The sequence below is a fragment of the Theropithecus gelada genome, chromosome 3 (genome assembly GCF_003255815.1).
Source record: "Theropithecus gelada isolate Dixy chromosome 3, Tgel_1.0, whole genome shotgun sequence".
Classification (NCBI taxonomy): domain Eukaryota; kingdom Metazoa; phylum Chordata; class Mammalia; order Primates; family Cercopithecidae; genus Theropithecus; species Theropithecus gelada.
In genome coordinates, this window is record NC_037670.1 from 158,643,868 (window position 1) to 158,664,264 (window position 20,397).

At 39.0% G+C, this 20,397-nt stretch overlaps 1 protein-coding gene across 1 annotated transcript in view; it reads left to right on the forward strand.

Moving 5' to 3' along the window:
• LRGUK (leucine rich repeats and guanylate kinase domain containing) overlaps positions 1 to 20,397 on the forward strand; it is a 126,666-nt gene that overhangs the window by 59,010 nt on the left and 47,259 nt on the right. The window contains exons 12-15 of the mRNA XM_025380184.1: positions 6,266 to 6,362; positions 11,653 to 11,766; positions 13,914 to 14,115; positions 16,192 to 16,287. Of these exons, the coding sequence (XP_025235969.1) occupies positions 6,266 to 6,362; positions 11,653 to 11,766; positions 13,914 to 14,115; positions 16,192 to 16,287 (509 nt within the window). The remainder of the gene's footprint in view (positions 1 to 6,265; positions 6,363 to 11,652; positions 11,767 to 13,913; positions 14,116 to 16,191; positions 16,288 to 20,397) is intronic.

Consider the following 20,397-nt stretch of genomic DNA (forward strand, 5'->3'; position numbering starts at 1 on the left):
AGACCAGCCCAGCCAACATGGCAAAATCCCGTCTCTACTAAAAGTATAAAAATTAGCTGGGTGTGTTGGCACACACCTGTAATCCCAGCTGCTTGGGAGGCTGAGACATGAGAATCCAAGATTGTGCCACTGCACTTCAGCCTGGGCAACAGAGCGAGACTCTAGCTCAAAAAAAAAAAAAAAAAAAAGATTTTTTTTCAGAGGTTTTGGTGACTCAAATTTAGAATTGTCTGTCATCTCTGAAACTGGTTTCCTCTTGTATTTTTTATGTATGGCAAATAAATTACTTTTAGATTAGTGGTTCCTGTCAGTGAACTGAGGATGTGACTATGAAGATATATAGGACAGCCAGAAAAATAAGCGCAAATTATTTCCTAATGCTATTACAAAAAAAAAACTTCCTTCCCTGAAGCTACACATGTTCAAACAATGTAAACACTATTTCAAACAGGTCCATTTATTTAGATATTTAAAATTACATCCTTTATTTGAACAACTCTAGGCCACAAACACTATGGAATAATTTATTGATTAATATATTTTAAATACCCTGAAGTAACAAAAATAAATTAAAAGTTAATGTTAGAATAAAAATACAGAGTACATTATGTTTCTGTGGATGTACTGAACCTGTTTTAAAAGATAAGCTGAACACAATGAATGGAAGGTCAAACTAGGGCAAAAGGGTATATGCTATTTTCTAATGCATAAATTTGGAACTTTTTAGCAAACCAAAGTGACCTATGAGGAACCAAGGTTTTCTCCAGTTCCTTTCACATCTCTGATACCAGTTATGTAGCAAATGATTGGTAGCCCAGTCCTGTTTATTTCTTTGTGATATGCTACTGCCAAGACATGCTTTGTTGGATATGTTTTTAGAGGTGTTTATTGACTCATCATCAAGATTTGGAGCCAATTTGCCCTTACATTCTTATCTGGCGAGGCCTCCCAATTACTTGTTTTCATTAAATCTTTTATTTCCCTAATTAGAATGCTTATCCATCATGCTTGTGATGAGTTGATTTAATGTCTGCTTTCCTTACTTGTATGTAGCCCATTGAGGGTAGGACTCATGTCAGCCTTGTTCACTATTGAGTTCTCAATGCCCAGTATATGGCCAGACACTTAATATGTGTGTAATAAATATTTGTTAAATAACTGACTGACTGACTGATTGAGTAAATAGTTGGCTGAATTAATGGCATTGTGTGCAACAGATCATAGAAATGACTACAATAAGAAGCATGGGTGATTTTTCCCCAGCCTCCACTGATGGAGCTATGCAGAGATGAATGGATTCGTCCACTTGTTCATTCTTTCAATGAATACTTATTGATTTCCTCTCTTGTGCTAGTCCCTGAGGGTACAGCAGGAACAAGATTGGTAAGGTCATTGCCTTAATGAAATCTGTAATCTAATGGGGGACTCAGACCTTAGTTAATTAGTGCTATATGAAATTTAGGTGGAGGCACAAGATGGCCAAACAGAATCCTAAAATTAGCGTCATGCTCCAGTACTGTTACTGCTGCCACTACTATTTTTCTCTTCTGGCTGGAATTAGCGGTGAGTAGAAAGATACTCCTAACTGCCCCCCTCCCAACTACAAACTCATTCATCTACCTCCCTCAGAGGTTCAGAAGCACCATCCAACCATTCACTGTCATCCCCATGAAGGCAGAGGTCAAGGTTTGTTCAATGGCAGATTATTCTAAGGATTTCATCAAGGCATGGATAAAAGACTATGCATCAGATGAAAAAGGGTGTTAGGTAGTTACTTTATCCATTGAGAAAGTAAGATAGTGCTACCATTATATACAGCAACTTTCTAGTTAAAATTTAAAAATAAAACCAAAGCACCTTCTCACATTCTTAAGGGCAAGTCATTGCTCTTGTTTAGATTTTCTTTTCTATTATTCTTTATCCAACATAAGTTTTATTGATTTTTAATTATGTAAAAAGAAAGGCATGAATAGAGTCTCATGGTGAAACATAAAAGCATTTACAAAGGCACTTTCTCCACCATTTGCTTGAATCATTTATTTCCCTCTTCCTCGTTTAATTTTTTCCTGGTATTTTACTTCCTTTCTAAATTGCATCGACCCAATATCAAGACATTCAATGACATTTTCACACACTAAGTTGCATATCCAGTTATATAATTGTTGAAAACGTAACTCAGTCACATAACAAATATTGGTGTGGCTGAGAGATTTTGCTGTGGTTAGGTTTTGATTTTACTATTTGTTCTTGGTTTTAGAAATATGTTGAATGTTCTTTCTTTACCAATATTAGTTATGGGTGACCTGGAGATATGCATTTACTTTCTTCAAAGTCTCTCTATTGATTTCTAGCTGAGCACCCACGAATCAGTGACTTCCTAGAAAAGTGCCGGATAATGAGGGCAACACAAAACAGTATCAGCATTCCTGTCTATCTTCTAGATTTAAGGCCATGAAAGTGATCTGAATGGCCCTGAAAGAAAAACTTTATTCTTTTTTAGATCATTATTTTATAGCCATCTCTATTTTCATAGGCTTCTTATGATGTTGACTACTAAATATATTTTATTTTTAGCATTGTAATACAGTAAAATAAAAGACCACAGCTATTTAGCTACATGAGATGATATGAGCTGCAGCAGTCTAAATGCAGTCTCAGCTAATGTGTCTGTTTATACACATGTGACAAATTTGTAGAATGGTTCATTTATTCATTCAATATTTATCGAGCACTGTGCAAATGCTATATGTGGGTGATGAAACTGTGAAATGAACAGGTATGGGTCTTCTCCTCCTGGCAGCTTACAAAGTAGTATGGGATTTAAACAGGTCAATGCTCACAAGATAGTTTGATGGGTGCTATGATGAGGGAGGTAAAGACCCTCTGAGATAGAAATAAAAGAGAAGTGGGAAGTGGGGCTTGAGGTGGGGGTGTATTCTAGGCAGAGAGTACAGCATACGGCTCAGCTTGGACTATCAAGGGAGATGGCAAAAGTTAAGACCGGAAGGACAGACAGGGGTCTGGTCATAAAGGATTTCTAAACAGGGAGGGGAATGATGTGATCACATTTGCATTTTAAAAACCGTATCCTGGTGGCAGTCTGGGAAAGGGCTTAGGGAAGGAAGTCTGGAGACAAGAACACCAGGTAGAATGTAGTGACAGGTGATGGTAGCGTGAGTCAGAAAATGGTGTGTAGTTACTGAAAAGTGGGCAGAATAGTGGCTTCATGGAGTTTGATACTTAGATACAGTATGTGCTGGAATCTTTTGTGTGGAGGATCACTTAAATTGTGTCCAGCAAGCTATTGACATATATCTGCATTGGGTGTTCAGACCAATTTCATTTACTTCCCACATTCCTCTAGTAATACCTGGGCTTTTGTGGCTACCCATTGATAGAGCTCACTTACTAATAATATGATGTGCTGTAATGTGCTTGAATTCAGATGTGCTCAGAGCCAAGCCTCTGCCTAAATATTTGCAGTAACAAGTTCATTATTTCCTGAGGCAATCTGGTTCAGAATTAAGATTCTAAATCTGCATGCTTCTGAATGACACTGAAAAAAATTCTACTTCCTCATCCACCTGCTAGCTCTTCTTAGATATCTTTTCTTCCTGTTACATTTCCCTGGATATTTTGGGATTCCATTATTTGGCCTGGCCTTCCAATTCCTTTTCCTCTTGGTCATCTCCTTTCTGTGAATTCGGTTTGGTAGTAGCTTCAGTGACACCTGGCCATGAATTGGCACCCTTAGACTTTTAGAACCAGAGTTGGAGTCTGGGGTTCATCTCTAACTCAGTCCTTTTCTGTGTCGAGTGAAATTACTGGAATTATGGCTCCTATTACAAACCATAATTTAACTAGTAAATTAATTAGTAAATAATGAACCTGCAGAAAGATTTAGACAAGGGAAAAGAAAAATTTTGAAAGTCCTGGCTCGAGCAAATTTCTTTGTCTAGAATTTGGTATCATTTTTCCTATGTAAGTTGAGTGAAATGTTGCCTTCACTGTGAAGCATTTTATTTTTGAGATGTTCATATTTGGGCAGCATATAACACAGTGAACATTTGTATATGTGGAAATTGGATGACAAATTCAAAAACACAGATCATCTTAGGTTCTTCTTAATAGAAAGTCTGCAGTGGCTGCAGGCTCTGTCATCAGCATTCTGCACACCAGTGGAGCCATCTCTTTTTTTACCTGCCTAGAAGCTTCAAATTGCTTCTTTGTTTTGTCTTTCTTGAGAAATTCAGAAGAAATTCTTGCCACTCAATTCCTTTGTTGAGAACTGTAAGTTCAGCATAATGTGTACAGGCTATGCTTAGGGTTTGCTGCAAGGGTGCCAAGCTATTGATTTATCTTCCCTGACTGTCAAGGACGCCAGTAGACAGAGGGTGTCAGGTCTCTGCTAAGGCGTGTGAAGAAATGCCAATGTATTCAAACAACAAAACAAATGCCACGGTGTTTTGACAGCCTTCTCTTAGAATGTGCTCTCTTTCCTGAGTATGTAATTTAAATATGATGTTAAGACCTTAAAATTTATTAGTACAGTTAATTCTTGAGTATAATGGAAAGGGAGCAGTGGTATGAATTATAAACATTTATTTGCCTTTGACTTTGCAATGAAAAGTCTTTTGAGGTTGCAACTTTACTGTCTGAATTAGTATGATATTAACAAGAATTGACTTTTGAGTCATCTTGGCATTGCTGCTTAGTAACATTCCTTAATAGCTGTGCCTCAGTTTCATTATCTATAAAATAAAAATAAGAAATAATACTTAGCTCATGGTTTTTGTAAGAAATAAATGAAATAACATGTCAAGTGTCTAGCTAGTCTCATCTCTTATTTTATTATGTATTTATTGAAACAGGGTCTTGCTCTGTTGCCTCAGCTGGAATGCAATGGGGCAATGATGGCTCGCTGCAGCCTCAAACTCCTGGGCTCAAGTGAGCCTCACATCTCAACCTCCTGAGTAGCTGAGACCACAGGCACGTGCCACCACACCTGGCTAATTTTTAAATTTTTTTGTAGAGACAGAATCTCACTATGTTGCCCAGGCTGGTCTTGAACTCCTGGGCTCAAGCAATCCTCCTGCCTTGGCCTCCTAAAGTACAGGGATTGCAGGAATAAGCTACTGTGCCTGGCTCTCATCTCCTATTTTAAAACTACAGGAAAATCTAAAAGTCAGTTTGCATTTCCTGCACTTAACAGTGGAAGGCAGAATTATATGAATTCAAGAGTCCTGGTGGTTGGGACCACCATATTCTTGTTGTAGGACCAACACTGGCCTGCTGTGTGACCTTAGAGGAGTCATTTTTGTAGTCATCTATAAAAGGGAGTTCTTAGCAGCTGTTATCCACTTCTCATGTTTCATTTTTCATTCACTTTACAAAATTTTATCAAATGCCTACTGTGTGCCAGGCTTTGGGAATGCAGTGGTGAATAAGACATGGTCCTCCCCTTATGATTCATATGTTCTGCTGGGAAAGATGGGGAAAAAACCAGATAAATATATAAAAGAAAGCAGTTCTGGTGATAGACAGTAGTTGAGCGGTGTAGTGGGATGGGGAGGCTATTTCAGACAGTGGAGAGAAAAGGCCTCTTTGGTTGAGTTGAGACTTCTGTTCAGCATTGGCACCATGGATTGCCACAGGAGGTTTATACACAGTGTTGATATGGACCAAGCACAGGGCACATGAGACAGATTTGCCCTCAAGTGGTGGAGGGGATGGGCCCTGAACATATAATTGAAATGCAATTGGCACAGACACTGAGGCTGTGGAAATATAAAGCGATGAATAATCCAGCCATAGAGGTCAGGAAAGGATTTTTGGAGGGGTGACATTTAAACTGAGTCCTAAGAAACGAGTAGGCCAGCCAGGTGGAAGGAGAGACGGACAGCCTGTGGAAAAGGCTCATACATTAAACATGGAAGCAGGTGGGTGGAAAATAGTTAAATGATAAGTATTGATTTACTTCTTAAAGTATTATTACATGATGGCAGAGGAAGAGGTTCAGAAGGTGATAAGTAATAATGAGTAAAAATTTGGTATGGATGATCCAAATTTTATATAATCCTTACAGATGATAGCAACTGAATATAATCTAGCACTTTGAAATCAACATATTCTCACAACTGTATTACTTTATGATTTATGGTATGTGGATTAACTTCATTTTTTAAAACATACTTTATACTGAAACCTTTTCCATTTTGAATTTCCATTTAGAAATAGACTAGGATGATCTGTTTTATGATTTCAGGGCCTGTCATACCACAAGACCACCTTACTTTGGAGAAGGGGATCGAGTTGATTATCATTTTATCTCTCAAGAAGTTTTCGATGAAATGGTAAACACGGTAAGAATGTTGCCTTTGTTTTTATTGCACAAGAAATGCACGTTCTCTGGCAAAAATGTTAGGAAATAGTTTAAATAAAAAAAAAGGAAGAATTAAATTTTGTGCTTGTTATGAGAGGTGAGTTCATATTGGTTTTTTTTTCTTAAAGTGCTTAATACATCATTCTTCACATGCTTTTTTATTTTATGGTCTCGGAGAAAATATTGTAAATTTCCAATAAAAATAAATGAGTAGGCATTTTAAGGAAATAGAACTAAAGCAGTATGAAAAATTCTTGTGATCTGTGTTTATCAGTTGCTGCTACTGTTATTAGTCAGATTTACTCAAGAAAAACAGTTCTTACAGAACCGATGGTGCACAAAGCTTGTAAATTAAGTATGTCTGGAGATTTGGCTACTCTGTCCAGAGAGTACTCTTTCTGTGTATTATCAGTGGTGCTTTCTAATTGTTTCAGCCCTAAGCACCATTTCAATATGGTGTGTCCCATTTAGTTGGCTTTTTCTGGACATGTTACCTTCCATGGTCATGTTCCTGTCTGAGAAGTTCTCAGTCCTGGAGGCCAAGCAGTTCACTAATGCAGATGGAAGCCCTTGCTAGAAGATGGGAGATGATCCCTAACTTCTTTGAGGACTGTTTTAACAAGGTCAAGGTAATTACCATGCGTTAGTCCATTTCACAGGCACTCAGAGCAATCTTGTTTAAGTTTTGGGTTTTTTCATTGGTTTGTTTTTTACTGAAACCCTGACAATCTAGTTATTGATAGTAACTCAAAACACTCTTGTCTTTGAATTCATTTTCTTTAAAACAACTTATTTGTTCCTTCTTGGCCTTCACATACAAAGGGAACCCTCATAGTCCTAGCATGTTTTATCTGTTGAAAGTATATGCTAATGTAAATATGTATCTTCCCATGACTTCAGTTAAACTGAAAGAGGAGTTCATATTTTCATCACGACCAATGAATCTGTAAACCTTTTGTTTTTACTTCACCATGGCCCTTATTTTTGTTTATATCTTCATTGTTTCTATCACCAAGTAAATCCTACACCACTTCCTTTTCTTTTCTGAAGCCCACTGAACTATCAGATGAGGGACTCATCTGTGTTTCTGCTTTTGAAAGATTACCACCCAACTGGTGATTCCCTTATAGCTATATATCCTCTTCCCTCTTTCCCCTTCTTTTTCCTTCTTCCTTCCTCTGTTCCCACCCCCAAAATAATGGACCTGGCTTATTCTTCATTGTACAAAATCATGGACCATTTCAGCAGAGGCTTTGCAGTTTCTATGAGTTTAATTTTGAATGGCCAACTCTATACATGGTGCATGTTTTCTGGACTTCTCTTGTGTTTGTGGAGACATACAAGTGAGAAAAACGTATGATCCCTGTTTTCCTCTAACCTTGTCAAAAGAACATCTTGGAAATTCTTTATAATTTTCTCTCCTAGGGCTATATTTTGGCAGTTCAGTTTAATTGATTAAGAATACTCTGGGATTTTGTTTCTAAAAGCCTCAATAGAGATTTGAGAAGTTATCTTGATATTAGTAAGAAGTATTCTCTTAGGACTCTTTAGGTTGAAAGGCAACTAGTTCCCAAAATTAATGTTAATTTCTCTTGTTGGAGTATGAGGCATTTTTTTCTCATGTCAGTTCATCTGTTCTCAGAACCCCATCTGCTCTCTGGTGTTTCATACCTTATCAGATCTGTAATCTAGTCTGGTTCAATTCCTAGTCTAAAAAGTCACTACACTTCTATACTATATTTAGTCTTAGAATTGTACTACCTCTACAAAAATCCTCCTGTGTTTGAGAAGTACTTATTTTTACAAATTCTGATAATATATACATATACTTCAGGATAACATAATTTTCTTGAACTTGAATTGTGCCTCTGATCTCTTTTCCTTTAATGTAAGCTTGAAACTGTTTCATGAAGAGAAACAAACTTAGAGATGACAAACTCATGACACATTGTCAGCTTTGCCAATCACCCACAGACACTCAGCCCCCTGTACACAGAACGCCCCTCTACACAGTAGCCACCCAGACAGCCTGCCCACCATCTTCCATTACAGGAGGCCCACTGACGGACAGCCTTGGCACACCCTTACTGTGGACAGTCACACCTTCCTGCTCTGACAGGTACAACACATAGACCTGCACACCCTCCCCAACACAGGTGCCTCCTCCATCCCGTCAGATACTTCCCCCACAACACACAATCACCCCCCTAACATGCCTGCAGATATGAGAACCCTTTTTATGGACACATACATAGTCCCCACAGAAACTCTCCCTCTCCTGCAGAAATCAAACCACAGACCCTGAGGTTTCTGGAGTAAGACTATTGCTATTTATTAGGAAATCCACATGCAGCAAGAAACCAAAGTAGCATCACCAGCCAGAATGGGGTAGAGGGAAACCACTTAATCCCAATTCTTAACAAACTTGTAATGGAGTCTTTTTTATACCTATGTACTATGCAAGATTCCTCCCAACTCTACATCTCTACATCTTTCTAGAAAATGGGTTGGTTGGTTTGGTTTTTTTGATCCACAGTGGAAGGTCCTTGTACGTGTGAATAAACAAACTTACAGTATATATCTGAAAAGGAATTCAAGTATACATTTTGAAAACAGGGTGAGTCATAGAGTGTTAGTCAGGGTTCTCCAGAGAAATAGAATAGGATGTGTATATGTATAGAAAGAGATTTAGGGTTGGGCTCACCCCTGTAATCCCAGCACTTTGGGAGGCTGAGGCGAGAGGATTGCTTGAACCTAGGAGTTTGAGACCAGCCTGGGCAACATAATGAGACCCTATCTCCTCAAAAAATAAAAAATTAGCCCGGTGTAGGGTTTCATGCCTATAGTTTCAGCAACTCAGGAGGGCTGAGGCAGGAGGATTGCTTGAGCCCAGGAGGTCAAGGCTGCAGTGAGTTATGATTGCCCCACTGCACCCCAGCCTGTGTAACACAGCAAGACGCCATCTCTTAAAGAGATTTAGTATAAGGAATTGGCACACATGGATTATGGGGACTGGCAAATCCAAATCTGCAGTGTGAGCCAGGCAGCCAGGAAATCCCAATGGGTTCACCTTGCCCACTGCCTAGACAGAGCCGATTTATCAAGACAGCGGAATTGCAGTAGAGAAAGAATAATTCACACGGGGCCAGCTGTGCAGAAGACCACAGTTTTATCATTACTCAAATCAATCGCCCTGAGCATTTGGGGATCAGAGTTTTTAAGGACAACTTAGTGGGTCGGGGGAAGCCAGCAAGCCGGGAGTGCTGATTCGTCAGAGATGAAATCATAGGGAGTCAAGCTGTTTTCTTGTACTGAGTCAGTTCCTGGATAGGGGCCACAGGATCAGATGAACCAGTTTATCAATCTGGGCGGTGCCAGCTGATCCATCAAGTGCAGGCTCTGCAAAATATCTCAAGCACTAATCTCAGGAACAGTTTAGGGAGGGTCAGAATCTTATAGCCTCCAGCTGCATGACCCCTAAACCATAATTTCTAATCTTGTGGCTAATTTTTTTAGTCCTACAAAGGCAGTCTAGTCCCCAGGCAAGAAAGAAGTTTGTTTTGGGAAAGGGCTGTTATCATCTTTGTTTTAAAGTGTAAAGTAAGTTCCTCCCAAAGTTAGTTCAGCCTGTGCCCAAGACTGAACAAGGGCAGTTTGGAGGTTAGAAGCAAGATGGAGTCAGTTAGGTTAAATCTCTTTTATTGTCTCAGTCATAATTTTGCAATGGAGGTTTCAGTGGTGCAGATGAAATCCAAAGGCTGATCTTTTTGTTCTACTGAGGTCTTCAACTGATTGGATAAAGTCCACCTATATTATGGGTGGCAGTCTGCTTCCTTGAAGTTCCCCAATTTAAATGTTCATCTCACCCCAAACATCTTCCAAGCTGACATGTAACACTAACCAGCAGATGCAATAAACAAGATAAAGTGTCTCTCTGAAAGGAGAGCCAGACATATATCTATACAGGTTTTATATATATACATACATATATAGAAAAGTAGTCACATACATATATGTGACATATATATGTATAGAAAAGGAGTCACAGTATTTGTTCCAAATAACAAAGAAAGTATGACTTTGAAGGAATAAAATAGTAAGGATATTTATTGTTGAGTTTTTAACTTTTGGAATACATAACATAAACTTCTTTTGATTATGGGGGATGTAGATTTTCCTCATCACCCGCAGCAGACACATTGCCCAGAGACCCATCCCCCAACCTCAAAAGACACCCTATGCCTTCTGGTCTCTCACCTCTCTTCCCTGACAGACAGCCCATCCATGTACCCTCACATTTCCAGAACATCTGGGGCCAGGACACAGGGCAGCAATAGACCCAGCTGCACTGTTCTTAATGCTGTCACCGCCATTTGATGGGATTCAGTGCAGCCCTGAAAGTTTTCACTTCATTGTTTATTTCAAAATCACGTATATGAGAAGTCACACTTGCCGAGATCATCCACATTTTTATTCCTTCTGTTGTCATCAATTACGCAGTTTAGATTTGACCTAGTGGTTTAATGAATATAGTATTGCCAAAGAAAAAGTCACAGACAATTTTGAGAGACGTGTTTTTACTTGCCTTTTTTTTCCCCAAGGGAATACAGTTTTTGGAAGAACTGAGCTTCCAGAATACAGACAGAGGCATCATTTATAGTTCAAATGGCTATAGGGCAGACACCAATTCTGTTGGATAACATTTGCGGCAGTTTCAGTAGAAAGCTATCTTTATGAGGAAAAACAGGATGGGTCTGCTTTTTCAAAGCTTTTAGGATGTCCCTGTAATTCATGGCCTTCCGGAATTATCTATAACTCATGGCTTATCTTGGAATGCAAGGCTGTTGGAAATGGAGGCCTTTTCTGGGTTGCCTGGTGTGCTGGCAGAGCTGAAATGGCGGCGGTAAAGAGCAGGCCATTAGTTTTGTTCTCTCAGTAATGAAGGTTTTGGTGCGAGTTTGACAGGAAGTGGGTAAGTAAACAAAATAGTCTATTTTACCATATGCTGCAGTGCCTTAACACTCCTCAACATTTTGTCAGCAGATTATTTCTAAAAACCTATTTTTTTTGGTCAGCTGAGAATTCTGAATAAATTTCTCTGTCACAGTTTGAAATTAAGTTTCATGTACCCCATTGTCATCCGTATGCAGTTGCTAAAATTTGTAAGGTTTTTGAAATTATTTAGAATAAGACATCAAATGATTTTAGTTGTGATCAAATTCCATGATGGCTGCTGTTATATGAAAATCTTTGTTCTTCTCGAATTCCAGGGGAAATTCATTGTAACATTTAGTTATGGTAATCACAAGTATGGATTAAATAGGGACACTATAGAAGCTATCGCAAGAGATGGTTTGGCAAGCTGTGTTCATATGGAAATAGAAGTAAGTGTTTTTCATTCCACCAATTAATGTGTGTGTAGTTTGTGTGAGTGTGGTGGGTGTGTGTGTGTGTGTATGTGCGTGTGTGTATATATATATATAAATTTTTTATTGATACATAATTGAGGTACATATTTGGGATACATGCGATAATGTATATACATATTTGAGGTTGGGGAGGGGGTTACAATGCACAGGCGACACATTGACAGGCACAAGATAAGATATTCCATTTATAATTAGTATGGGGGGCAAGACACGTGAAACATTAAGTGACAGGAGTTAGGTTACAATACAAGAAATTGCACAGATATTGTGAGTGTAACTGCCACTCGAGCTTTATTTTCTGTTATTTCCTCACTAAATGCTCCTTTTTCTTTTTAGAGCATGGCCTCTGTTTATATAAAAGGCTGTAGATAAAGCCTGATTCGTAGAGTGTGGAACTGGTTCCCCATGCCCTAGGACAATGACAGCCCCATGCGGTCAACTTTGTTCTTTCGTTCTACATGAGATGTGTGAGCTGTGCTGCCATTTAACTGCAGTTGCTCACTGGGTGTAATATTTTCATACTTCTGGCAATGTAGACCTGTAGATTTCAGAGATTTTTCTCTCTACCCTGATACCGTGTCTTCCCCCAACAATGATCTATAATTAGAGTATATAGAAGCTTCTCCAAAATTAAGATCCAGAGTAAAACTATGAATATCCCACTCATTTATTTTTTTAAAATATAGCTTTATTGCATACTTGGAACCTTCAAAGATAGTTGATTGTTTTTTCAAGATCCTTTAACTGAGCAGTATGACACTTTTGGAATTAAAAAGAAAGCAATTATAAAACTAATTCAATTAGACCAAACGTACAGAAAACAAAACCTAGGCAAATTGGGTGCATAATCCTTTGATGTCAACTCTGAATCTTTCTTTTTTCCTCTGTGACTTCACACAGTAGGAGACTGCAATTCCCTTTTGACTCCTTGTGTTGGTATAAGCGTTTCCTAGCTTACATATTTCTTCCAGCTCTTTAACTTTCCTGACTTAGACTATTTCAAATCTTATTTCTCTGTGATTAATTGGTTTTGTATCTTTAAGGAGAGTTTTCTTTGTTTCTATAATAACTAGCAAAAATAAAAGGTCTTTTCTAAAAAATTTACTCATTTGACAAGGCAGAAACAAAAATTAATGCATTTGTGAGTCCAGAAACTCTCCGTCCTTTCTATCTATCTTTCTCTGGTCCAACAGTTATCTGAGGAGTGGCTCCTGTTTCACTCTTTTTCTCCCTGGGAGTTCACTCCTACCCATTTCCAGGAGGTTGAGTCTATAATCCATGCTTTATTCCCCTGATTCTCCCCAGCTGAAGTATTATTCCAGACTGCCCTGGTCATTGACTTGGAAATTGTTTTGGAAATAGCCTGTATTTCTTCCAACTGAATTTTTAAAACAAAGATTTTGAACATTGAGTGAAACTGATTGAGATGGAAGGGACTTTAGAGTCCATTTGGAATGGCTCTTTCATTTCACCCACGAGGAAACTGATAGCCAGAGAACTTGAAGGATTTGTGCAGAGTCTACAGGAGCTGCAGTTGTGACCAAGCCCTCCAGACTCACAGACCAGTCAGTTCCTTACACAGTTCCACGCTGTGATCTCCTGGTCTGCAGGCTACCAGGAACTTGGCCTTCCCAACCAGGGTGCCGATTTAGCTGCAGAAAGGGTCCCAAGATGATGACAAAGGGGTCACAGAAGAGTCTTTTCTCCCTGGTAAGATCTCTGTCTCCTAGTGCTCCACAGAAGCTTTTTGAAATATAGAATTGAAATTACCTTTCTGTAATAAAGTTGCAATATTGCTATGAATGTACCTATTTTATATCCAGCAATTTTCTAACAGTCATATTCATTAGAATGATTAATTAAAGGAAAGCCAGGTGGAGTGAATTCTAATATTTCCAATGACAATTTAAAACTTGATGAAGAGAGAAATGTAATCCAATCTTGAGATATTTATAGAAAAATAGCAGCTAACTCTACAGGTGAAATACATTCTTCAATATATTAATAATACTACTTCTTATACCCATGTTGTCAGATGGCTCCAAAATGATTTGTAAATCATGTATGTGTTTCCAATTTATTATCTTCCTTTTAATGCACAGGGTGTAAGAAGTTTAAAATATTCCTATTTTGAGCCTCGTTATATCCTGGTGGTACCCATGAACAAGGAAAAATATGAGGGATATTTGCGGAGAAAAGGATTATTCAGTCGTGCAGAAATTGAATTTGCTGTCTCCAGAGTGGACCTTTATATTAAAATTAATCATAATTTTCCGGGATATTTTGATGCAGTAATCAATGCAGGTTGGTAATTTTCAGCAAAGTTTTATTTTTGAAATGTAAGATTACTGAATTAAAAGTTTGTTTCATGGGGATAAAATTCTTGGGTAAAAGCTATTTTCCTTGTAACAGTGAATCACAAAGAACACGAAAAGGGTAAGAATCCAAGAGGTCTAATTTTCTACTGTTTTAATGACAGCATTGTCTCAATTATTTTTTAAGATTGTAGCTAATAACATTTGGTGTAAAATGAGCCTGAACTGAGTTCATTTTTTAGGGGACATTGTGAAAACAAAGTTAAATTTTATGTAATTTGAAATACACATTTAAATTTCTAGAAAGGCATATGAAACTCAGGTAATTTTATTATAATCTACACATAGGTTAAAAACCCAACTACTCAAAATATAACCATAAAAATGTATGTGTAAAACAAATATTTTCAGAAACTAGTTTATAAATGACCATTTAATTTAAAGCGATAGTTCATGGGAGAATTTTTTGAAATGTGAAAATTTCTATATATATGTATATATATTTTTATACATATAAAATTTCTATAGATATATTCTAGAAATTTATACATACACACACACACACACACACACACACACACACACACATATATATATATATATATATATTTTTTTTGGAGAGAGAGTCTCGCCCTGTTGCCCAGGCTGGAGTGCAATGGCGTGATCTTGGTTCACTGCAACCTCTTTCTCCAACTCCCAGGTTCAAGCAATACATCTGCCTCAACCTCCCGAATAGCTGGGATTACAGGTGCCTGCCACCAAGCCCAGCTAATTTTTGTATTTTTAGTAGAGATGGAGTTTTGCCATGTTGTCCAGGCTCGTCTCAAACCCCTGACCTCAAGCAGTCTGCCCTCCTCAGCCTCCCAAAGTGCTGGGATTATAGGCATGAGCCACCATGCCTGGCAAATTTCTATATATTTTTAAACTGCACTATATTACACAGTCATAAAAAGTAAAGAGAAAGTTCTCTGTGTCCAGATAAGGAAACATCTTCAAGTCATACAGTTACTAAAAAAGACAGGTTTATAATATAGTATGCCATCATTTATGTAAAAAAATTATGTAATTATATTTTCTTGTACTACATAAAAAAATTCTCTGGCAGAATCTGCAAAAAACTAATAACCCTGATTACCTCTTAGGGGAAAGGGAAACTAGATGAACTAGATGGACAGGGGACATTAGTTGAACCATATGAAATTGTTGATATTCAACTATTTTGACCTATGAAAACAGCAATTTCATATGGTTCAACTTATTAATAATAGTTTTTGGTCTCTGAAACATGTTAATGTATTACACAGTTGAATTTGTTTTCTATTCCTGCATAGAAATTATCACACTTAGTGTCTTAAAGTGTCAACACCCATTTATTAATTCACAGTTTTGTAGATAAGAAGTCTGGTACAGCATAGCTGGATTCTCTGCTCCTGAGCAGGAGGCTGAGGTCTCATCTGAAGGCTCTAGGGATAAGCCTCCAAAGCTCATTCTTGTTGGCAGGATGGAGTTTCTTTTGGTTGTAGAACTGAGGTCCCAGTTCTACTGGGCTGTCTGCCAAGAATTATCCTCGGTTTCTGGAGGTTGCTCTCAGGTCTCATCCACGTGGCCCCACCATCTTCAAGCCAGCACCAGCACATCGAATCCTCCTTGGGATCTGAGTCTCTGACTTCTTTTTCTGCCAACAGCTGGAGAGAACTCTCGTTTTATGCGGCTCATGTGATTAGGGTGGGCCTGCCTGGATAATCTCCCTTTTGATTAACCCAAAGTCAACCCATTAACAACCTTAACTACATCTGCAAAAATCCCTTTTGCTGAATGTCACACAATCGTGGAGGTGGTATCTCATTGCCTCCACAGGTTCTGTGCACACTTAAGGGGAGGAGATTGATTATACAAGGGTGATGTGTCCTTAGGGTCATCTTAGAATTCTACCATAATATATATAAAATTCTACCATAATATATATAAAATTAAATGCAATAAACAAATCATTACCACCAATAGTTAAACATCAACTGTTTTGGATCTGATCCTGTTGTTTTGAAATGTACTCTCTCTGCTGCAGATGATCTGGATGTTGCCTACCAAAACCTGAGTCAGCTCATTAGAGAATACCTTGGATTGACTGAGGAACCTGCCAAGAGTTTAGCTACAACTGCAGGTACTATCCTATCTTTTTTGTGCCAGGATTTTTTTTTTTTTTTTCATGGAAAGGAAAACAAATCTGAGTTCCTATTTGGGTACTCATCACTTGGGCTAAAGCTGGTTCTCTTTTATTCCTGTACTTCTTCTGGGGCAACTGTCCCCAAAACAAGCAGCATGAGTCAGCCTTCTGGACCTGTAACTCTGCTTGTCTTCATGGTCATGATGGGCCTCTGGGGACTGCCCCTCAGGAACAGGCTGGGCAGTGCCTTGATAGAGGTAATAGATAAAGGTTAACCTCATGGCTCAGAACTTAGCCTTCCAGAAGTTTCATTCCTTAGAGAGCTGAGATGTTGTTCTACTTGTCGGGTTTGTATTTAGTCTGAGAGTTTTCTTTTCCCTTTTCTTTGTGTTACCCCAGTCCTCAAAAGACTGTGCTGCGGAATATTGTGGCAAGAGCACTAGTCATAGGATCGGCGCTCCTGTCCTAGCCCTGTGCTCTCTTGGGTCAGCTTCTTTGCTGTTCGGAGTTTCAGTTTACTGTTCTGCTACATAGACCTAATGCTCCTTATCTACCACATGGATGGTGAGCAGCACATGATGTAGTATACGTAAGAGTGCACCCCCTTAGAATCCAGGAATTCTAAAGCCCTAAGTTAGAATTTTGGTACATGAATTTTGAGATGTATTTAAAAGACTCCCTTGAATCTACCTCGCAACTATTAGGATGGCTACTATAAAAACAAAATAAAAAAACAAATTAACAGGTGTTGGCAAGGATATGGAGAAACTGGAACCCTCGTGTGCTATTGGCATGAAGGTAAAATGGTGTTGCTCCTGTGGAAAATGGTATGGAGGTTCCTCAAAAAATTAACAATAGAACTGTCCTATCATTCAACAATCCCACTTCTGATCTACCTCCAAAAGAATCGAAGGCAGAGTCTCAAAAAGAGAGCTGCACACCCATGTTTTTAGCAGCACTATTCACAATAGCCGAAAGGTGGAAGGAACCCATAAAATAGAATTTTATTTGACCTTAAAAAAGGAAGGAAATTCTGGCACATGCTACACATAGATGAACCTTGAAGATACTGTGCCAAATGAAATAAGCCAGTCGCAAAAGGACAACTATTTTATGATTCCACTTACATAAGGTATCTAGAATAGTCAAGTTCATAGAGCCAGAAAGAAGAACGGTAGTTGCCAGAGGCTAGGGAATGGGAGTGGTTTAATGGTTACAGTTTCAGTTTGAGAAGATGAGAAGAGTTCTGAGGATGGATGATAGTGATGGTGGCACTGTGTGAATACACTTCATGCCACTGAACTGGGCACTTAAAAATGGTTAAGACGGCCATGCGCGGTGGCTCATGCCTCTAATCCCAGCACTTTGGGAGGCCGAGGCGAGTGGATCATGAGGTCAGGAGATAGAGACCATCCTGGCCAACATGGTGAAACCCTGTCTTTACTAAAAATACAAAAATTAGCCAGGCATGGTGGCACATGCCTGTAATCCCAGCTACTCAGGAGGCTGAGGCAGGAGAATTGCCTGAATCAGAGAGTAGCAGTTTGCAGTGAGCCAAGATTGCGCTACTGCACTCCAGCCTAGCGTCAGAGCGAGACTTCATCTCAAAAACAACAACAAGCAAAAAAAATGGTTAAGATAGTCAATGTTGTGTTATGTGTATTTTGCCACCATAGTAAATTTTAAAACTTTCCCTTGATGGACTGAACCCCATTCACACACTGCATATTGTGAAATGTTAACCCGAGACCCTGGCTGTTTTGCAAGTATGTTCAGCTTTGCGTTTTAGCAGTTGTGACTTTTTGCCCAAATAGGATTTTGTTTACCAGGTTGCATCCTGCCAGACTGAGGCAGGGCAGGTCATGATCTTGCCAGACTTCAAATCAATGCTGTTTTGTAATTTTGCACACTTCTCCCAGGTTGAGGGCCCCTGGTGTTTTGGAATAAGGTCAATGTGAAACTAGTAAAAATCAACAGATAATGGCTGAGAATTTCCTTCTCCGTATGTCTATAGGAGATGAAGTGACCAGGGTATGACCTGCTGAGTAGAATGTTCCTGGAGAAAGTCTGACCTGTCTGAAAATAGACAGGAATGGAGGACTGGAGGACTATGCTCAGTCTACGAAGGGAGGATTGGGGGACATTAGATTAGGAGCGTGTCAGTGTATTTATCCAGCCCTGCTCGGAATCTCTGCACTGGGCGTCGGTTCTTTAGAAAGCCATCTCTATGGAGAAGGACTGTGTAGTGTACCTAATGAGGCTTCTGTAGCTCAGTAGAAGTTTCTCTTGAGGAAATCGGGCTCCCCTTGCCTTAATTCTTTGCTAATCAAGCAACCTTCTGATCTTTAATTTGGTCCCATCAGGTGGACCTGCTCCTGTGGGGGCTGTACCCTACGTTACTCACCCTGCCCTGATCCCTGAGCCAGGCTTGTCTCCATTGTAAATTAAGTAATTGGTGTACTGGCTTTTAAATCAGCCTCTTGTGGGTTTGGATAAACATGAATCAGTCCCCCCTGAGCCTGACCAGCTCTGAGTCACTGAGAACAGTGTGTTTCTCAATCTGAGATTGCCACTAACTAGTGGGGCTTGAACAAGACTTTGCCTCAACAGCCAGTGAGAGTCCATCTCTGTATCTTTTCTTATTCTACAACTATCAGGAACACTGGCTATTGGGTGCAGTTGCCATTTGGTAAATTAATAGATCAGATAATGTGTGCATAGAAAAATAGACTTTGATTTTAACGGGTATAATGAAATTTTATTTATTTGGACTAATGAGGTCAGGCTTGGCTGATTTAATGAAAAGTGTGAATTACTGAATTTGTAAAAATGTGATAGCTCTCAGTTACATTTCATAACTGAAACTGAGCCATCTAGTTATTGACTAATAGAATTCCATCTTTAAAAGGTAGGTAGGCAGATTTGTAATTAATGTATCAAATCACTAGCCTCAAGGCCCCTTTGTTTTTTTGGCATGTTTAGTATTTTGAAAAACAATGTGTTTTCTGAAGCCAACCACTTTATCTTATCTAGACAATTAATTTGCTGAGGAAGTTACTTTTTCCACTTGTGGGTTTAAGGATAAGCTTGCACATAAAGTAACATTGTAGAGGCCAGACATTATTCAAGTGAGTATCTAAAAAGTTCTAATGGCCATGGTCCTTATTAATACACATTTAATGATGTCTCTAGTGGGACAAGAAGGAGAGCCGATGTTCTTCCTGAGTCTCAGGGCTGTGAACAAGGTGCCAAGGAGTTGGGGCCAGATGTTTACAGGTTCAGTACACGAGAGTGGGGACAACCATAATTACCTTAAAACGAGTGTCAGTGTGTCTGGAGTTGGTTCCTGCAGGTGGGTTCGCGGTCTCGCTGACTTCAAGAGTAGAGCTGTGGACTTTAATGGTGAGTGTTACAGCCCTTAAAGATGGTACGGACCCAAAGAGTGAGGGGTAGCAAGGTTTATTGTGAAGAGCGAAAGGACAAAGTGTCCACGGCATGGAAGTGGGTTGCCACTGTTGGTGGGGGTGGACAGCTTTTATTCCCTTATTTGTCCCCTCCCATGTTCCCTTTCTGTCCTATCAGAGTGCCCTTTTTTCAATCCTCCCTGCGATTGGCTACTTTTAGAATCCTGCCAATTGGTGCATTTTACAGAGCACTTATTGGTGTGTTTTACAATCCTCTTGTAAGACAGGAAAGTTCCCCGAGTCCCCACTTGACCCAGGAAGTCCAGCTGGCCTCACCTCTCATCAGTACTCCCCAGGAAGGGACCCAGAGCCCCAGCAGAGTCACAGTCATGTGCCCAGCTGGTGCTTCACCTCATTGCTCCTGCTCTGAGCTGGGTCACTCTGATTTTAAGTTCTATAATTTAGATATATGTGTATAAACACATTACTCATATAAATGGGACCTCTAGAAATAAACAATAGTTTTAGTATAATGAATTTTTTAAAAAATAATTAAGCTGTCAAAAGGAAGAAATTGAAATAAAAAATATTTACGATTCTGTGAAAGACAGCTTTTCTGAGCAATTAGAAAACTGGACTAGAAATATGAAGCCTTGGTTTTCTATTCTAAATCTAACCAATAACCATTAACTTGATTGGAGAA